Below are 20,113 nucleotides of genomic sequence, written 5' to 3' on the forward strand. Positions count from 1 at the left end.
GGTGGGGGGGGGTAGGGAGACAGCCGCGATCGTGCTGGTTGGGAGGGAGATGGCCGAGATTGCACCCGTCTTTCCTGCAGGAGCGTGCCCGTGATCACGCGCGTCTTCCCTGCATGAACGCAACTGTGACATGGCCATCTCCCCACTTGGGGTGGGGGGGGGGAGATGGCCACGATCTTGGTTGCCACCCAATGCGAAGTTTGCGACCCAAGTCAAAATTTTCATGAAGTTTTTGTTCATGACCCGATTTGGTTGTGAACCAAGGCATTCGTGAGCCAAGGCACCACTGTATTTTATTTCTCAGAGAAACCATACACTTCAATCTCACGGTACCCCACTTAATTTTCCTTTTGTGTTTATATAGTTTGCAAGCAAAAGGTTAATAAATGCCTAAAACTGTATCATTCTGGTGGGAATCTCTTTACTAAAAGCCCAGCCTTAACTCCCTGTTGAAGGCCAGTTAAAGTGAGGGAATAGCAATGGATTAAGGAGAGGCGAAGAGGAGCTCTGCAGACAGGACGACAGATATGCGCTGATGGCTCTTGGTCAGGGCATCAGACAGGAAGTCCCACATGGGCCATTCCAGGACTATTCCCAAGGTGACTCTGAATTTGCCAGGTCCAAAGACCCTTAGTCACCTGAGAGGTCCCAGGAATGATTCTGCCAACAAAGCCACCCTAGAGCCAGCATAATTAATATCCTATTGGTTTCCATAGGGGGAGAATCAAAATACCAGAGATTTTTCAGGTATGTTCTCAGGAAAAACCCATTCCCTTTCCTGCCTTGACTTGTGCAAGCTATCAGAGGTTTGGAAGAGGTGAATCATCCATACCTTCATTCATCTTCCAAGTTTTAAAACTGCTCTGTAAGTTTTTTAGATACAGTATTTCTTCACATGGTATACAAAGAACTGAACCTTTATTAGCACAATGTCCTGCTCATATTTCCAGGTTTCTCAATATGGATGTTGGATGAAACTATAGAACCCAATCACATTTTTCATGGACTTTTATCAGGAAAACAAGAATCATATATCTAAAGCAAATACTATGAAATAAATATCGAATATTCCCATAAGGCAGACTAAGCATAGCTGTTAGACATTCATGACTGCAGGAAGCTTGGCCCCATGACATCTGCTCATCATTAGGTCCAGTTAATTAAGTGTTCAAAGATTCTCATTCATAGCAACACCGATGTGCTGTCAAGCTAGGAAGTGTTATAAAGAAGCTGCCATTTCCCATCCTCTCTGACAGTCTTGTGGCTAGTTCAACAGATTAGGCAGGAAAACATGCAGGTCCAACATCCACAAGATAAAGATCCTTTCTTCTTTCATCCTCTAATTTAGCAAGGCAGCCCAGGAATGGAATTTTCATGTGGAACTCTTAAATTTTTAGGCTCTCTTATAATTGCATTTGCAAAATTTCCCCAGAGATATGGTAGCAGAAGGAGAGCAAGTTATAACAGCAGTATTGCCTCTACAGAAAACCACAATTTCTTATTCTGGGTACATAATCAAAACTTAGTTGGGAATATAAACATTTTCAAATTTAGATGCATGAGGGTGGATACATACTATAATACTCAACCAGGCATTTCTTTCTAATATTTTATAGTTGCTGAATCTACCAGATTTCTGGGGAATGCAAGAGGTAGATCAGGTGCCCAGCTAAGATTCAGGAATCTAAACACTGATAAAGGCATATTTTTCACATACTTTTTAAAGAATACCACATATCAAGAAATTTGTAAGAACTAAGTATTCAACTCAGTGATGTTTAAGTAATATTCCATTCCAAAATACTTAATGACTGCAAATATATGTTGCCTATGAGAATTTCAAAAGTGACCACCTTTTCAGTCTCCAAGTCTAGTTTATTTCATCAATGCATAAAAATATGCCAGGATGTAAGTATTGACACAAGGGCAAAACCAAAATACCCAAGTCTTAAAAAGACAAGAGGTGTCATTCCAAATCAGATTATAGGTCACTCTAGTTCAGTATCTTGCCTAAAGCAGTAGTAAGTTCTGAATGTTCATATTTCAAAAGAAAAGCAAAGAAACAATGCCAGCTATTAAATTGCCCTATTTGTGTGATATGCTATATCCGAATGGTGGGAATTTAATTCTAAAACCCTCTAGGCTCTGAGTTGACATCCTAAATTATGAGCTGTAAATATCAAGTCGTAAAGCTGATCAAAGAACTCAAGCAATCTGCAACAGCAGGGGAGGGGAGTGAACACATGTAAGCCAAAGCAATTAACTTCCTGTGGTAATATGGTCCAAAACATAACTAAAACAATAAATCATCTTCAGATGCTGCTATTACCTGGAAAGGCATTGGCACTGTCTCCAAGGCCACAACATTACAGTCTTTCCAGCAGATTTTTTCTTGCACAAAGCTGAGCCTTGCAAGTTTCCTTGTTCACAGTCAGCAGTTAGTTACTGAGATACAGCTGATCCTCACCTACACAGTGCAATCTTATATAAGGTGAATATCCAGTGCTGCTCGAACATGAGCCGGGCCCTCTGTCGCTTCTGTTCCGCAAGTGGCCACTCCCACCGATTACCCTCTGCAAGTGGCACCCACCACTTGTGGAGGGCAGCCTTAGCACTCGCAAGGGTAAGCCCTGAAAAAAGCAAAACAGCTAGTTTCTGGAATAAGGCAAACTGATAGAGTTCCCTTCTGCAAGCTGTACCTTTTGGAGCCTTCCTTGCTCCAAAAATGAGCATTTTAACGCATTTGCCAAGAAGTGCTAAAGAACCAATTGAATACTTTTTGCTTGGTCAAAAAAAAGCTTTTTAACTGACTACTATTTGCATGTGTTTAGCTGCAGGATGGAATGACTAACTATATCCAGCCATGGCAGACCAATCATCCAGTAAATTTGCAGCGGCACAAGAAGCTGCAAGGGGAACGGAGAATCAGTGCAAATCACATTCCCCCCTCCAATGCTAGGAACTGTGTGAGTGGAGCTCCCATGACAAGTTGCTCCCACCAGCCATGCCCATCTGTGAATCCTTTTCCACAGTTAAATAGCCAAAGCACTTTTTATGCAACTCACACAAACATTTTGCAATGAAAGAGAAACTGTAAGTGACCGAGCTCTTTCCCATCTTGCTTTCAACAAGGGAATTGTTTTGTGCTATCAAAGCATCTTCTGAGAAGCATCTGTTCTGAGAAATCCATTTTTTCAGCATCCTGTGATATAAGTCAGCAATCTTCAAAAATCAACAAGCAATTTGTAAACTTTAATACAGGAGAAACACATTTATATTTTAACTACAGTACCATCACAGCATTTATGTAGATGGCCTGGAAGATATCTCAAGCATTCAAATAGTTTCTCCACTATCTGTATTTCTGACTATGATTTCACAGGACTGCACTGACATTGAGAGCTATATGAGAAGCACATAATAAAATCAGTGAACAGGAAGATCAGAAATAAACTAATGTTCTAAAGAGTACATACATAACATTAAATGTTTACATATTGTTCGGCTATTTAACTATGAGCATTTCTACATGAGGCATTTATTGTGAGCTCATAAATTCCTCACCCGCAATGGTTTGCTCCTGCTTTACATGTCACTTCATCTTCCAGGGCTTCTCTCATGCTTTGCAACCACTATTGTTATTGTTCAGTTGCACAGCCCTGCCTGACTCTTTGCAACCTCACGGACCAGAGCAAGCCAGGTCTTCCTGTCTTCCACTGTTTTCTGGAGCTCACCCAAATTCATGTTCATTGCATCAGTGCCACTATCTAACCATTGCCAACTAGGCAACCATTATAGGAGGAGGTTTTTTTCCCTAACAAGGAGAATCTGAATGGTGACATGAAATCTTCCAGTATTTGCTCATTACCGCTGTATCACAATGCCGCTTAGTGGCTGTGTAATGGAAAATACAGAAAAGCTGAGAAAGAAACATCCTAGAGGTTAAAACAAAGAACCCAATTTTACTCCATAAAGTGGCTGCTCTTGTAGATATGGTAATATACATATAGCATAACCCTTTACACTGGAACTGAAGATCTCTTTCACCCTCTTTCATCTTCTCTCTCATTATCTGTTCTCATTATCAGCGATCACATAAGGCATTCAGTGTTACCAGAACTTGCACCAGCCCAGACACAAAATGCAGTAATGTTTCTACAAGCTTCCATTAGGAATCCAATTAGAATGAGTCTCTCATGCCTTCTTTCTTAATTTAAACCACAGCTTTCCCTAAGCACTTAACAGAAATTTCTTCCACTCATCCCTAACAATATATATTCAGCAGAATCATCTCTCTCTCTCTCTCTCTCTCTCTCTCTCTCTCTCTGTGTGTGTGTGTGTGTGCGCGCGCGCGCACACGCGCGCACATGTGTGCTGGCAGAAATTGGGCCAAGCATATACTGCAACTTTGCTGAAGCTCCCTGTTGAGTATCTAGCATCTATTACTTCTTGTGTAATGAAAGCCGTTCTTTGTACTGGAAGGTACTACAAACTTCACAGAGTCAGATTCTCTGAATCTCATTGCAATATGGACGTGATACAACTCTTATGCACTGGATCCAGGTAATTTACATGGGTTAACCTGTGAGCTTACCTCTCTCTGAATAGCCCACAGAACAGAAGGGCCCCAAGGACTGAGGTTCCACCAAGCTTCTTGCACTTACTTAGCTGAGTGGCACAAGGAAATAGCTGGCTAAACAAATGTTGTGGCCTCAGGCACACAGTACAGTACAAGCACATTCTACAGGAAGTCAAGGAAGCTGAAGAGACCCTTCTATATATAAATACACAAGTACTCCTCCATACACCACCCAACATGGAATCGCAGCTTTGACCTGATGTAATCTAATAAACCCTAGAAGATGTACCAAAATAGGTTTTAAGAAAGCAATGGGCCATTCAGAAAGCTTTCTCCCTGCCCCTATGGCCTCTTACTCAAATTATGCATCTACATGTTACATACAAATGCATGAAATTCACCCCAACTTAAAAAAATGAAAACCAACCAAAGTAGGTTGATTATGAGCAAAAGATACAGAGGGATGGCATAATTTATAATTCATCTGCCAGATGCTTTTCAGAATCTGCACCCCCACAATGTGGAGAGAGAAATGCTTAATAATAAAGCTGATTTCAAAAAGAAAGAGGCACTCAAGATCATGTTCCAAATACATGCTGACTACAGGAGTGAGCCCAACAATTTCAGAAGAACAGGCTATACTTCATAGACTACAGCAAAACCTTTGACTGTGAGGATCATGAGAAGCTATGGATGGTCCTGAAAGAAAATAGTGTGGCTCAGCACTTGAATGATCATTCTGGTGTGTAACTTGCATCACGCACAAGAAGCTTCTGTATGTAAAGGATAAGAAACACAACAGTTTCCTACAGGGAAAAGTGTTGTACAAGGGTACTTTTTATCTCCCTATCTGTTCAATCAGTATGTAGAACATATCATAGGAAAAGCTGGATTAGGATCAGAGAAAGCAGGAATAAAAATTGGCAGAAGATACATCAATAATTCAAGATTTGCAGATGATACCATATTACTGGTAGGAAGCAGCACTGAACTGAAACAAGTCCTGATGAAAGTGAAAGAAGAAAGTGCAAATCAGGAGTGCAGCTGAACATTAAGAAAATCATAACTACAGAAAAATTACAAAACTTTACTGGCAACAATAAAGAAATTAAAATTGTGAAATATATTGCATTCCTTGGCTCAATCATCAATTCAAAGGGAGATTGCAACCAAGAAATGTGGGGATGTCAAAAATTTGGGAGGGCAGCAATGAATGAACTAGAAAAGATAATCAATTGTGAGGATGTTTTACTGGAGACCAAGGTGAAGATCATCCACACTACTGTATTCCCAATCACTGTGTATGGGTGTAAAAGCTGGACACTGAAGAAAGCTACCAGGAAGCAAATTGATACATTTGAAACAAAGGGCTGGTAGAGAACTTTGCAAATACCCTGGACCAACAAAAGGATGAACAAGTGGGTCCTAAATCAAGTCAAGCCAGAACCTGTCCTGAAGCAAAAGTTATGAAACTGAAAATGTTGTACTTCAGGCACTCATGAGACAGACAGATTCACTGGAGAAGACAATAGTGCTAGGGAAAGTCAAAGGCAGGAAGAGGAGGTGAAGACCAAATATGAAATTGATCAATTGCATAAAGGAAGCCAAAGTCTTCATTTTTCAAGAGCTGAGCAGGGCTGTGAAGAACAGGGCGGTTTAGAGGAGATTTATTCATAGGCCCACTGTAAGTCAGAGATGACCTGAGAGCACAAAGCACAAGAACAAGACAAAATAGAGCAAAATATTAGGATGTACCAGAACAAAACCAAAAAAACCCCACCATAATTTGGTTTGTATTTGATGGTTAGTTTGGAAAGCTTCTTTGTTCTACTAGTTCATGAGCACCGTTTTCTCCATTTTGCTCCTGCTTCATAGTATTGCTTTGTTTTGCAAATGCTAAATGAAGGGCCATGATCCCAGCATCTAGAAGCCAGCTTGATGTATCATTAATTCACACCACAGCCCCTAGATTATAGCCCTTCTATATCCATGTACCACTAGAGCCCCTAATACAAATAAAATAAACTTAAAATGTTTTTACCCACCAAAAGTCATTTACAAACACCCAAGTTGCTACATAAATACAAGCTATCCCTTCCATCTGCCTCCCACAGATATCCTACTTAAAGAAAGAAAAGAAAATCTCAGCAATCAATTTAACCTTGGAGCTGTCAAGTTCTGTCATGAATAATGAGCCGTGACAACACTCCAACATCCTTGGACAACAGAAAAAATTCTCTTGCTATGCAAGGCAAAGTGTTGTTTTCACTTCCCTAAAGCATTCTACCTGCTAGGAAAATGTATGGTAATGTGGCCATCAAGAGGAGAATGCAAGTAAATACAAAGACAAATGAAACATTTCATTACATATCATCACACAGACTGTGAATCACATAATGTGTAATAAATCCTAACACTTAAAACATGTTATATTATAAATTCAAGCAAGAAGCAGAAAAAATCCACTTCTCGTAATATGCCCTCAACCGCATATACTTTGCAGGAGTGGGTAGGTGGAATCTGCCTATGAAAACATATATCAACATTCCAAAGAAGGAAAATAATTTGACCATGTCATATGTATTAGAGATAATGAGTTCTCAGGCATCATCCAACAGAATCATGTGCAATTCCCATTCATTTCAGATAGGCTTGCAAAGACAAAAATAGTGACCACATGGACTCTGGGTTTATTGAAAGTAAGAACATATATATATATATATATATATATATATATATATATATATTTAAACTATATCAGTTAGAGGATTACCTTTGCCAATACAGTTAAACTAAGTATAAAATAATTCAAATTAGATGACTATATAAGCCTCTCTTCCCTATTAAAAATGTTCATAGCATTTGTGTCAGTTCAATCAACCAGAAATATAATAGTATCAGGAGAATGAAGAACAGGTATTTCCCCACTTAAAAAGCAATGGCGATAGATTAGAAGTATGGTAATTTGTGACATTAAGCAAAATAGTTATGGATATGATGACTGACACCCTGGTGGATGTATTATTCATCCATCAACAGTAGGCAGTTCATTTAATGAGTATTTAAGTCATATTGCACAGGGTGTACTAGACACGACTAAAGTTCTAAGAAAGGACTGTGCTTAAAGGAACAAGTATGAAGCAAGAATTATCACTCTTGTGAAGCTCCTGCTAATGTACATTTCCTATAAAATCCAATTAACTTGTGATGGTTTACTAGGGATGTAATCCATCATTCAGCAACACTTGTAAGGTCATGGATTATATCCTAAATTAACTGTTCCAATTTATTACTTTAAACAAAATAATAGGCTGCCTTTAAACTACTGCAAGGTTCCTAGGACCTGGCTCAACACGTGTTGAACAACCACAGGCTGCTGAAAATGAGGTGGAAGTTAGCATGCATGCTGGGTGCCAAATGCATACTTGCTTCCATTGCAATAAACAATCGAGGAATGTCCATTCCTGGATTATTTATATAAAGTCCTAACCCAGCACAATGGGTTGTGATGTCACATAACAATCCAGGAACAAGGTGTCCCTCAGTTGTTTATTGTAGCAGAAGCAGACAAGCATGTGGGAACCTAAATGCATATTCATTCTTACTACACTTGTAACAACCCATGAATCAGGTTTGTATTTCCTTCTATGACCTCACCATCTCCATTTCATAAAAACTATGAATAAAAATACCACAGTAGCTCAAAGACCTAACATAGCCCATACCCTATTTTTTCGCTGAATAATCGTCCTTAGCAAAGTTTTTCCATCAAATAAGAGATAAGTTAGTATTCATTTAAAAAATACAAATTCACTCAAGACTACAGGTTCGAGTAGAATAGGAAAAAACCTTCATGGCTCACAGAACTATTGCTACCTACCAACTCATTCCAGGCAACTGATGTGGCCCAAACAAATCAGACTCATATTGTCACATGGAGCTATCATCATTCCATCAACATTTCCTGGGGAACTTCAATTTGCATCAGCTTCAATTAATTAAACATTAATTACCACGGGATCTTATTATCAATAAATCATTAATAGTAAAGAAAAATCTCCATTAATTCACCAAATGAAGTAGGGACAATGATGGGAGAAGGGGGAGAAAATGCAAACTAATTCCATTGCCTTCTGTTACAGGAGAATTCCTATGTGTGCACAGCATCATAAACCCCAGAATGAACAGAGCTTTACTCAGAGGGAATGAAAGTAATAAAACATACCTTTACTATCCAGAGCAATATTTATCAAGACATAGAACACCAAGGAGAACCCTGCTTGCTAATTAGAAATATGGCACAAATCCATCACAATGTATTACTCCTTTGTTGCTTAGAAGCAGAGAATCTCTAAGCCACTGGTATCAACTAGTTCCCAAATCTATTATCCTGTAAAAACCTCTTCCAAAAAGGTTAATAATTAACCAGTCGTTTCAAATACAAATACAAAGATCTCTAACAGGCTGGGAACAAAGAAAGGGTCTCTAGATGAAAACAACCTCAATTGTTTAATTTGAATTCAGCCCTCTTCTTTACTCAAGTAAACCATATCAAAATACTTAACTTTATACCTTTTGGGAGACAATGAATATATGCTCTGGATTAGGGAGTTATCCATATACAGAAAGGTTCAATATTCAATATGACAGGATTATCTGGGGAACTGAGAGGAGATAATGAAAATAACATATTACCCTGAGAGATTTCCAGATGGACTTTGCTTATAGGGAATAAATACCTATTTCCAGGCAAGAATTAGACTCAATGGTATCACTAAAAATAAATGCAGCTTAAATTAAGGCACTATGAATACTAATAAATCAACTCTTGTGTTAATCAGCCATTAAATACAGGATCAAGAAAATGTGCGGTGAATGTGGCCCTGTAATTAAGAGGAGATTCTCAGTTAATTGTTTATTTTAAAAAATCATGTTCAAAAGGCAGAATTATTTTATACAAAATCAGATTTATCACACTGTTTCAGTAAAAATTATACCTAATGCAATTAATTTTCCTGATTCAGTGTATTATAAAAGGTTCTACTAATAAATGTAGCCTTACTTTTTACATTCTTCTTCTTCTCTAATCAAGTATTGAAATAGTTCCCATAATTAATCATACACTCTTACCTGGAAGCAAGTTCTGTTAAACTCAGTGGGACATACTTCTGAGTAGACATGCAAAGGATAACGCTGTAAAATCTAATAATATAACTTCATTAACAAACAAAACATTATGTTTTATTACATGGCATCTAAGCTCTCTGGCAAGTTTACAGCAACACATATAATACAATAAAATATGAAATATAGGTAGCAATGAAAACATTATAAAATTTCACTTTAGATTTTTAATACCAAATTTAACTACTACAACAGCTAACACAGGTTAAAACAACAAGGCCTATTAAACAGCTGACATAATAGCCCAATAGACTATGCAGAGCTTTTATATGCTTTATCTAAGAAAACAGGCTTAACCTGGCAACAGCAATATAGTAGAGCCGGCACCAGGTGGGCCTCAGTAGGGAGCTTCCTCCACAGTTGGAGGGCTGCTCGCCTCCTGGTTCTTACCCAACGCACTTCCCTTGAGGGTGACAGTCAGAGGCAGTGGGCTTACAAACCACCACTGTATACATGGCTTGTTCCAGGATTGCAGGCTGGTTTGTAAAGTACCGGTAACTTCACTAGGTTTGTCCAATATGACAAACTTTGCATGGCATGGCTAATTATGAAAACTGCACGGCATAAAACCAGCACACATAGGGCAGGAAAATAAGCCCTGGTGGCAGCTTGTATTGTACAAACCCACCTATTGTGAATATTCAAGCCCCAGCATGCAGCTGAAGCAGCTTATCATGTCATACAAAACTGTCAAGAGCGGTATGATACTGTAGATAACAAACCACCCCCAACTCATGGGCTGTCGGATTATGGGTGATTTGTTAGCTATTGAAGTACCTAATCCAACCGAATCTTGGAAGCTAAGCAGGGTCTGTGGCCTGGTGGAAATCTGGATGGGTGACAAACACTGTGAACAGCAACCTCGGAGACAGCCATGCTTGGAACTCTTGCCTGTTCACTGCAGTGCGTACAAACTCTACTCATGAACTGCTCTGCCTTGGTTTTTCTGGGAGAAGCATCACTCCTTTCTCAGCAAAGTTGCCACTACATGAGAGGAGAACATGGGCTGTGCAAGTATTGCAAAAAGCCTGTGTCCCCGCTCTGGCTCCCAGCCTTTCCCTTGCTCCTGTGTTTTCCCTGGCTTTTCTCAGAACTGTCAACAAGCCCTGCTCTCGCCTCTCTGCTGCTCCATGGACCCTCCCACCACCCACCACTGCCAGGCATGAGGCACAAGAGATTTGTACCATGACTTCCCAATGGATCTGGGAGAACAACCATGGAAATTCCACTGGTAGAGCCTCCAGCCCAGCATGGATTGGCAGTAGCCATGTTACAGTGCCCCTGAGGACTTCCTGTCCACCCCACAGAGAAATGTGGGGGTGGTGGATGGGGCCATGGCCTAAATGCTTCCTAGTTCTCCGTGCCCCTAGTGCACTGGTGCAAGCTAACTATGAATGTAGACTTGTAGGCATATGTCTGTGCAGCGAGAGAGCAGGCAGTGCCAGGTGTGGAGAACAGCAGAAGGACGGACCTGTGTCCAGTGCCTGATGCCTGCTAGCATGAGACAAGGTGCTGCGGGGAGTGGGGGACAATGCATGGGTGCGGCTGTAGGGTTGCAGAGCTCACATGCCAGCACAACAGACCGCTAGAGTCATTAACATCCGGCATGCTTTTCTTTCTGGCACAGTCACCCTTTCCCTGAACCCAAGTCCCCATGGTACCAAAGAAACAAAACCATGTTCTGAAATGGAGTGTGGTTCTAGTGGAAAGGGCCAGCTTGGGGTTGGGTGAGGGATGGCACCAGATGGGCAGGGGGACCAGAGCAAGCTGCTTCCACACGACATTGCAGCAAAGGCAGAGGGGGCTTCTGAGGGTGGGGTGCAGGGCACCCAATGGGGCTGGGTTGTGGCTGTTGCACAGGAGGAGCTGGAAGAGGGCCCAGCCTGCCCATGCGAATGTCCTCTGTGTGCCTGGCTGCAAGGAGGCAGCCTCTTCCAGTGTGTGCAAGTCCAATGCACAGGGGAGGGTGGCCACATCTGCAGCGAGGGAGAGGCAGGGAGGAGATGGGGTGTGAGTGGCACAGGGTGTACATTGGCAGAGAGTGTAGCAGTACAGAGGACGCTACTCTACATCAACAATGCCAGTCTAGTGAATAAGTGGTTCCCTCAACTGAGCATAGAAAAAGTAAGACCAGTTGACTTAGGAAACTCCCAGGGAAGTGTGTAGACCAATGAGAGAGAGGTGGGCAATTGAGGCAAGAGCAGTCCATCCTGAGATTGAATTTCAGCCATGAGGGTTGATGGGATACTTGCCACCACTGGAAAAGGAATGATGGAAGAAGGTGGGAACCATGGAAACCACATGCTTGCCTGAACCAAAAAACCAGGTAAGAAACCACATCATACAGCCATTCCCTTGAGAGGTATTCTGTATAGGACATTGGTAAGGAGAAAAGAGGATGTTCTAAATCAATCCCTATTTTATAATGTTCATTAATGTATAATGTACCCTATTTTATCTCATTTTTAAAGTCCCTTTATAAAACCTCTGAAATGTGGAACCAATGGGGCCCGCATGCTCCCCAATCCTTCCCCTCACAAAAATATTTTCACAGCTAATTTTCACAGCTGTTTTGCAGAAAAGATTGTCCTTCCCTACTTTACTTAGTTTAAAAACCTAACTTTTGACCAAGTGTGATTTTGCTATTTCCACCAAACTACAAAGTGGCCACTGCAAAGGGACTTGAAACTGATATGACAGCAAAGGAAAGGGAGGTCAAGGTTTTAATTCTTCTTGCTTTTCTCAGATTTCAAGATCTTAAGCTTTCCCCTGAGATAACAGTGTGGATTTCACAAAAGATCCTGAGAAGTCTGCTCATATGACACAAAATAATAAAAAAGCAGTCCCCCCAAAGTTGCCTGAGAATAGCATCAGAAGGGAAGAGAGAGAACAAAGTAGGTCAAGCAGTAAAAAGTTAGAAAGGACTAAATAATGCTACCTTCTTCAATGTTACATCGACCTTCTTACCCACATTTTGATAAATGATACATGTAAATATAAAATCAGAACAATAAGACATTTGTCAATGCTGAAGACACAGGTAAATCAAAGCTCCAAGCTTAGTTCTGAAAACTGCATAAAGTGCCACCTAGAACTGACACATGTAATAGATATAAGAGCCAGCACTGTATATTCATGAATCCGTAGCCACAGGTAGGACTCTAAAATATGCATAATCTCAGAATGAGATGGTCTAATAAGCAATGACCATGGAAACAGTTCTGGGGTTTTATAAATGTTGGATGACTTAACCCAGCATGAATGAAATAGCTGCTCATGCCAAAGCACAACAGTGCAATAATATCAATGGATGGGAGCTGTAGATTAGATCAGAACTAGAGAGCCAGTGCAGTGTAGGAGTTAAGAGGGCGGCACTAGGACTCAGGCGGTCAAAGGGTTGTTGTTGTGAGGATAAGATCAAGAGGAGAATTATGTAAGCTGCCCTGGAATCCTTGAAAAGGAGAAAAGGGAGGAGATTAAGATAGGTAGATAGATAGATAGATAGATAGATAGATAGATAGATAGATAAACAGATTGATCGATCCCATCTTCACCCATAACTATGCATTGGGAAGGGTAGCAGACAAGGAAAGAACATTTATCCTCTCTGAACTTCTCAACTAGCTGGATTATGCCCTTGCTAAAAGATGCTAATTTCGCTGGGCAGAAAAGAAAGCTGATAGGAAGAAAGGTGCATTCAAAACATAATGTTGGTGGAGAGCTTTGTGAATACCCTGGACCAACAAAAAGACAAACAAGTAAGTACTTTATCAGTATAACCAAGCTGCCATACGTTGAGCACAGCATGAGAAGGCAAGACAACCATGCTAGGCAAAGTCGAAGGCAGAAGAAGAAGGGAAAAACCAACTATGAGGTGGCTCGATTCCACAAAGGAAGCCACAGTGTACAAGAGCTGAAATGAGCTGGGAGGGGCAGGACAGTGTGGACAGCATTTATTCACAGATTTGCCATAAGTCAGAAATGATTTGACAGCATATAACAGCAAATAGATGCTAATTAGAAACTAGTCAAACCCCAAAGGATTCCATGAGTGGGTGCTTTCAGAGATTTGCAAGAGTACAGAATATAGTTCAACACTGAGTTCCAATATTCTTAAATCCTGTACTTTGGCTGTCCTTTCGCAACTAGCTATAGAGTAAGAAAACACACGTGACGACCAGGTCCACAGGACATGGCAAGTAGATTACTTCCCCTGTGGGAGCTTCATGTCACAGATTGTGAGCTGTCCCGAGATGCCATGCATAAGGGATGGCGTATAAACGTTTTAAATAAATAAATACTGTCAGCTATTTTGCATATGCAAGGCACAACAGAGGAACTCCATTGCTTATGTTGTGCAAACCCAGAGAAGGTGGACTGCTGGTGTGGTTAACAAAACACTCACAACCCACAGCAACCCAGCCTCACCAGGACCCACACAACATGACAAGTCACAATACGCTGTTAGAGTTTGCATACACAAAATGGCCACTGGCATGCATCACAGAACCATGTGGTTGAATGAACCCACAGTATCTTATTGCAATAGGCAAACAGGCCCAGTATCATTTGCCCATTTGAAGAAAAGAATTAATGGTGGGAAAAAGGTAAAGTACCCCTACTCTCCTGTTACTTCTCAGCTCTGTATTCCCCTCTCCTTAAAATGATTCTCCTTCATCAGAACTTAAACAAATCCAAGAGTTCGCTACATATGTTTGCATGTCACATGTCATTAATCCTACACAGAAAGGCAGAACACAGTAGAAGATTTGACCTACTTTGCAGGGCTGTTATGAGGATAAAAACTTATTAAAACCAACTCTGAGTCCCTATGTAGAGAGCTGGTGATTGAGACTTCATCATGCTGATAAAATAATAGCAGCAAACTGCTTTCAAAAATATTCCTTTCAAAAACAAAAGGGAAAACTCACCTCTCTCATAGTCATCATCAGCTACTGCCTTCTCTTGAAGCCTTTGAAGTTTTCTTGTTAAGGATTTTATCTGCATTAATTAAAAGACAATTAACAATATCCTTATGCATCTATACGTTCTCTGAATATTTACAGAAGCCTGGCCTAAGCTGTTGTCCTCCAGACTTTTCAGACTTCAGTTCCCATCTACTCCAGCCCTTATGACCTATAATCAGGAATGCTGAGAAATTTAGTTCAAAACATCTGGAGAGCACCAGGTTAGGAAATGCTTTACATAGTTACAGTATAAAAATTACATATCTGATCATAACAATTCAATTTTTTTCAAGTTTACCCCCACTTCACTCACTAATTTCTGAAAATATGCATTCTATAAAAACCACTGTTTTCAAAAGCAGAGCAAAACAGTTTATGATACATTAGAAAAGCATGTGTCAAACTCTAACATTAGACAAGCTTCATGTTTTACAAGCTTCATGTTTTACATGTGACAATTTCCACTCATATGAAGCTCTGAAAACACCATCCAAGCAGCACTGCCACTGTCTCAACTTATTCATGTTTCATCAAATAAATGTAAAGTTAAACAATAGTACATTTCCTTTATTTAGACAGGGCTGAAAGCATGTAGCATAGCCAGTGAGTTAAGAAGCAGCAAATTGAAGAAAAGGCCATTGTGAAAGTCAGATGGAAGAGTCAGGGTGAAACTATGAGAGAAATAGGCAAGGAAAAGCCTAGCATACAGCCTAACGGTAGAAAATGAATATGTAGAAGACAGGAGAATGTATTTCTGGGAGCCAAGAATCCAAGAAGACCAATGAGACGGTAATAGAGTAACAATGGGACTGAATTTCAGAAATTGATTCCACCTTATTAGCCTTATTTTCATAAATGTACTTTCTAATCCTCAGTAGAATTACCACAAATAGGTGTTACAGTAACTGTTTCTTGTCTTGCATTACAACCTATGGGTTGATTTCTTTAAAATCCTATAGCACAAAGTAAGTATGAAGCAGTCTCCAACCTTGATTATACTTCGGTTGCCCAGTAAGCAGTCCTGTAGCACTGATTCATATTTCTTTGACAAAGAATCCCAGCTGTGATCAGTAATAGTATTACTACTTTCATAGCCTGAAGTCACAGAAGACGCAGCAGATGCTGCATCCAAAGAATCGGTGGAATGGGAAAATGGAGCATCTGCATGCAAAAATGAGTGTGTCTCAGAATCCTGCCATTTATCATGCTCTGCAGAATCCCTGGGGCACCAGCAGTCTTCACCACACATGTAGTTGGATGAAGCCCACAATTTTTTCTCTGAAGTTCTTTGTACCTCTCCAGGCACAGGAAAATTAACATTTTCTGCTTTTCCTAAGCCACACATTTGTAGAACTTCCTTAGGCCGAGTACATTCTGATGGGACTGCAACGTCATTTCCTTCTGAAGATGAATTTAGTGAGAGCTGTATGAAGCTAAAACTTGAATGAAAGCAATCTTGAGAACTGGAAGAGCTCAATGCACTTTCTTTGGCTGAATATTCCTGGATGTTCACCTCCTTCTGACTCAAAGTATGCATTCTTTCCTCCTCCTGAGAAGGATCGCCTTTACAGACAGCAACGAGAGGACAAACAGGCAGGATTAAATTTTCTGGTTGCTGCTCTCTGAGATTGGCCTGGTATGTGAGACTTTCTGCTGCATTTCCAGCGGTACGTAATCCAGGTGCCACATCCAGACCAGCTTGAGTACTGTTCATGTATGAGCTGCAATGGAACAATCCCAGCTCAGTTTTGCATTGTCTCTTCTGAGAGCAGTTCTTAAAATCTCTGTAGTTTGTTCTGCCACGACACTCAAGTCCCTCTGGGCTGAATGGTTCACAGTCAGAAGGAAGCTGAAATTCAATCTGCTGCAGTGCCTCGGTTCTCATGTATCCTGGCCTCTTTGCCACCTTCTTTTTGCAAAAGAAGCCCGCAGGCAGTGAACAATACTTGGTGTCTACAATAAATGAAGAGACAAATGGTCATAAAATATTTTCCCTCATAAGGGAGCATTCTCTGAAACAAATAACTAACCTGCAAAAATATACACTGGCTTAGTTTTGAGCAATAAAGTTCTGCTGAAAAGTTGAAACTAAGTGACTGCTAAATGGAGCAACCTAAGTTTAAATGGACCATCTATTCATCCATTCCATCCTGTGAAGCTTTTGCAGGATTGTGCCATGTTTCTCACCACCATCTTTTACCTTTCCTGGTTCTGTCTACTGTTCATTTGCTCCACATTTGTTGATATATTTAAATGAATGCACATTTAAAGTTGCTCCATATCTAGCGCTGAAGCTGGAATAGAGGCTGAACAATGTAGCTAAGTAGGCAAAGAGCCAGTCTGGCTGGTTTTAAATAGGTTGGATGCTATCTTGTTCAGATGGCATCTCAGCCTAGATACAATGGATGCTATTATGAAAAATGTGTATCTGAAATAGGTGGGATTTTTTTAAGGAATGAACTTAAAGATATTGATATGAGAAACTAAAATATTTTTTTACATCTTTGTATCATAAATCTTGGGATTATTCCTGTTATCTATCTCCTTTCGTATAAAACAAGCTATTCAATACAAAAGGAGGCGCAAAGTATAATTAAAGGATCCTGGGCCCTAGAATGGTTTTCAAATAAGGGTGTTAGCTATCATAATATATATTTGGGCATGTATATTGTCTTACATTGCACTCACTACAGATATTCCATAAATGATTTAAATGCGTGAAATGCATGTATAAAGCACACAGCACACCTTTATGAAAAACCATTACTGCAGATCATCCAACTTAATGATCTATGTGTGCCCCATACACTTTTATTTTGCCTTCTATGCCTTTAGAAACTGTATCATCCCACCCCCAACTCATAAGGAATGCCTAATAGAAGTTCCCTAAATAAATAATAAATAAATAATTCAGCTTCTGCAAGTGTGCCTCTTGCCACCATTTTAGGGCCCACATGTTCCTACCTCTTTGGATATATAAACAAGATTCAGACTCATACTGAATCAGATCATTCATTCATCCATCCCTGTGTTTCCTGAATATCTGTGTCTTTCTGGATAGATTGTCTTTCCCCACATCCATGGGATCTTTCCAGCCAATCCCAAATGCCTCAAACCCATCGTGCAAATCACCAACCATGCATCTGCAACCAATCCCAGTATTTCCTCATACTTCTAAATCAGTGGTCCCCAAACTTTTTGAGCTCCTGCCCCTTTTCTTCTTGGGTGACAACACTAACATTCCCATGCCTCTTTCTTTGTATTAGGTCTATTACACTACTGCAAATGTAAAACAAGCAGTCACCACCCCACTGGATCTTTCCACTGCCCTGGGAGACGCAGTACCACCCACTTTGGAAATCACTGCTCTAGATCCTCTGTCATTCCAGCTCACACTTTTCCTCCTTTGGAGAAAAACTGAGGCCTGCGCAATTCTTCCTTCTAACTGCTGAATTGCCACCAGTTTCTAGCCTTGCTTTTTCCTTTGCAGTGTAGACAAAACATCTGCAAAGAACACTGAGCATCTGATAAACAGATGCTGTCTCTTTCAACCTCCTTCCTCCTAGTGTGGTTGTGACAGAAAAGGATAGTACATGTGCATATATATTTAAAAAAACAACAACACCCCCACTACTTTTCCTGTAATTTGCAAAGTCTTTCCTGGCTCTCAGCTACTCAGTGCTAGACAAGAAGTTGTGATTTTGCAAAATGCAAACAACTTTTACCTTGAGAAGCCATTAAAAGTCTTGTCTAATACAAACCATTAGGCAAGACAGATATTTTATGTTAAGCCAAGGGGAGGGGAGGGTTAACCTTACAGAATCTTCTTCAAGTGTACCTTACTAAGTCCTCAAATATAAGACTGCCCAGTGAAGCTAAAGCTCCTGTACAAAGATTACTGAACTACATCAAGTCAGTCACAAAACAATCCAAGTATTAATATTTACTTTTCAAAGGTATATGCGGTACAGGTCAGTAAACAGGTGAGTTCCAAAGACTGAAATAATGCAAGTTCAATTTTTTTTAACTCCAACACACAGCAAGGAAATAAAACAACATGTACCAGTACTTTCCCCGGTGAACATGAAATAGAAAAGTTTATCACTTCATGATGAACTGAAAAATCTTTTGCTACTGTCATTTGGGCTCCTTTGAACTATGTCCTTATGGCATACCAGTTAGTGAAGTACACATTCAGAAGGCAATGACACTGGACACATTTGAAACAGGAGGAACACCAGCTGGCAAGTGGCTTCCTGTTATTCAAATTACTCTAACTAAAGAGTCTTCTCGTAAATTTCCGATTCCCAGAAGATACCATCTGCTGTAATTAGCTTTGGCTCAAGCAAGCCAGTTACACTGTTTTCGAAGGTGGTGGCTGCTTTAAGCTTGTGGGCTTATTTGTCTTGCTGACCTATACATACCTAAGATGATGCAATAAGAATTTACATCTGTGCATGGAGTTGGCCTTTGTCTCATGATTCCTGTATTTCAAGTCATGTTTCTGCTTCTAGTGCTTCTGGTTTCAAATACTACACTACAATTTTTAAACCTCTGGAAACAAAGAAAGAGTTGCCAGAAATCTACTGTCAGTCAATGCCCGTCCCCCACCCAAAATATGGTGGTTTGTACAGTATCATCAGTGCAGAGCTTGGTCTGAAGGCATCACAGGTCAGGGTCTGGTCATTCCCTGGATGGAATACCATTGGGTAACAGTATAATTTATCATAATGATGTATAGTGATGTATTATATTATTAAATGTGTATATGTATTTGTATATAATTTCTATGAATACAAACTATTGTGTATAAATTTATTCTGAATTAGTTCATAAGCATTCCTGCACAAAGCAGGTAGTGTCTTAGTGTCTAATATTGGATAAAGGAGAACAGCAACACTATTGCACTATTAGCAGGTTACATAGCAAGACTCTGGTTTCAGACCTCTAATCTATATGATCTCTTTTTTTAGTCTCTGAGACTAAAGATACAAACGTTTCCATGGGGAGACAAATTAACAAATAAAAAATGTTGTCCTCACACCTTTTAGTATCTACTCATCCAATGCTTCTGGAAGCAAGAGCGGTGGACAATAGGTATTGTGGAACTGAGAGGAGTCTTCGGAGGAAGGAAAGATGAATGGATGGCATGCAGGGATATGGGCAGAAAAGTACAGAACATCATCGTCTAGAATGGTGTGTCAAAAACTAGCAGTTCCATGTGCACTTTTCCAATTTCCACAGTTACTTTACACCCCTTTTTAGTGTGTATACTCTCCTCAAATGCATAAGCCTAATGAAAACAGACAGAGAGACTCCACCTTTTCTGTGCCCAGTACTCAATCATTTGCTCTCCATGTGTCACCGAGAGTCCCAAGCACAA

The 20,113-nt window shown here is 40.2% G+C and overlaps 1 protein-coding gene across 1 annotated transcript in view; it reads right to left on the reverse strand.

Moving 5' to 3' along the window:
- Positions 1-19,209, reverse strand: part of DISC1 (DISC1 scaffold protein) — a 158,292-nt gene extending 139,083 nt beyond the window's left edge. The window contains exons 1-3 of the mRNA XM_044451511.1: positions 19,155-19,209; positions 15,719-16,683; positions 14,695-14,764 (exon numbers count right to left, since the gene is read on the reverse strand). Of these exons, the coding sequence (XP_044307446.1) occupies positions 14,695-14,764; positions 15,719-16,683; positions 19,155-19,209 (1,090 nt within the window). The remainder of the gene's footprint in view (positions 1-14,694; positions 14,765-15,718; positions 16,684-19,154) is intronic.
- Positions 19,210-20,113: the final 904 nt, after the last annotated feature.

The sequence above is a fragment of the Varanus komodoensis genome, unplaced genomic scaffold (genome assembly GCF_004798865.1).
Source record: "Varanus komodoensis strain SLA01 unplaced genomic scaffold, ASM479886v1 scaffold1, whole genome shotgun sequence".
NCBI classification, from domain to species: Eukaryota; Metazoa; Chordata; class Lepidosauria; order Squamata; family Varanidae; genus Varanus; species Varanus komodoensis.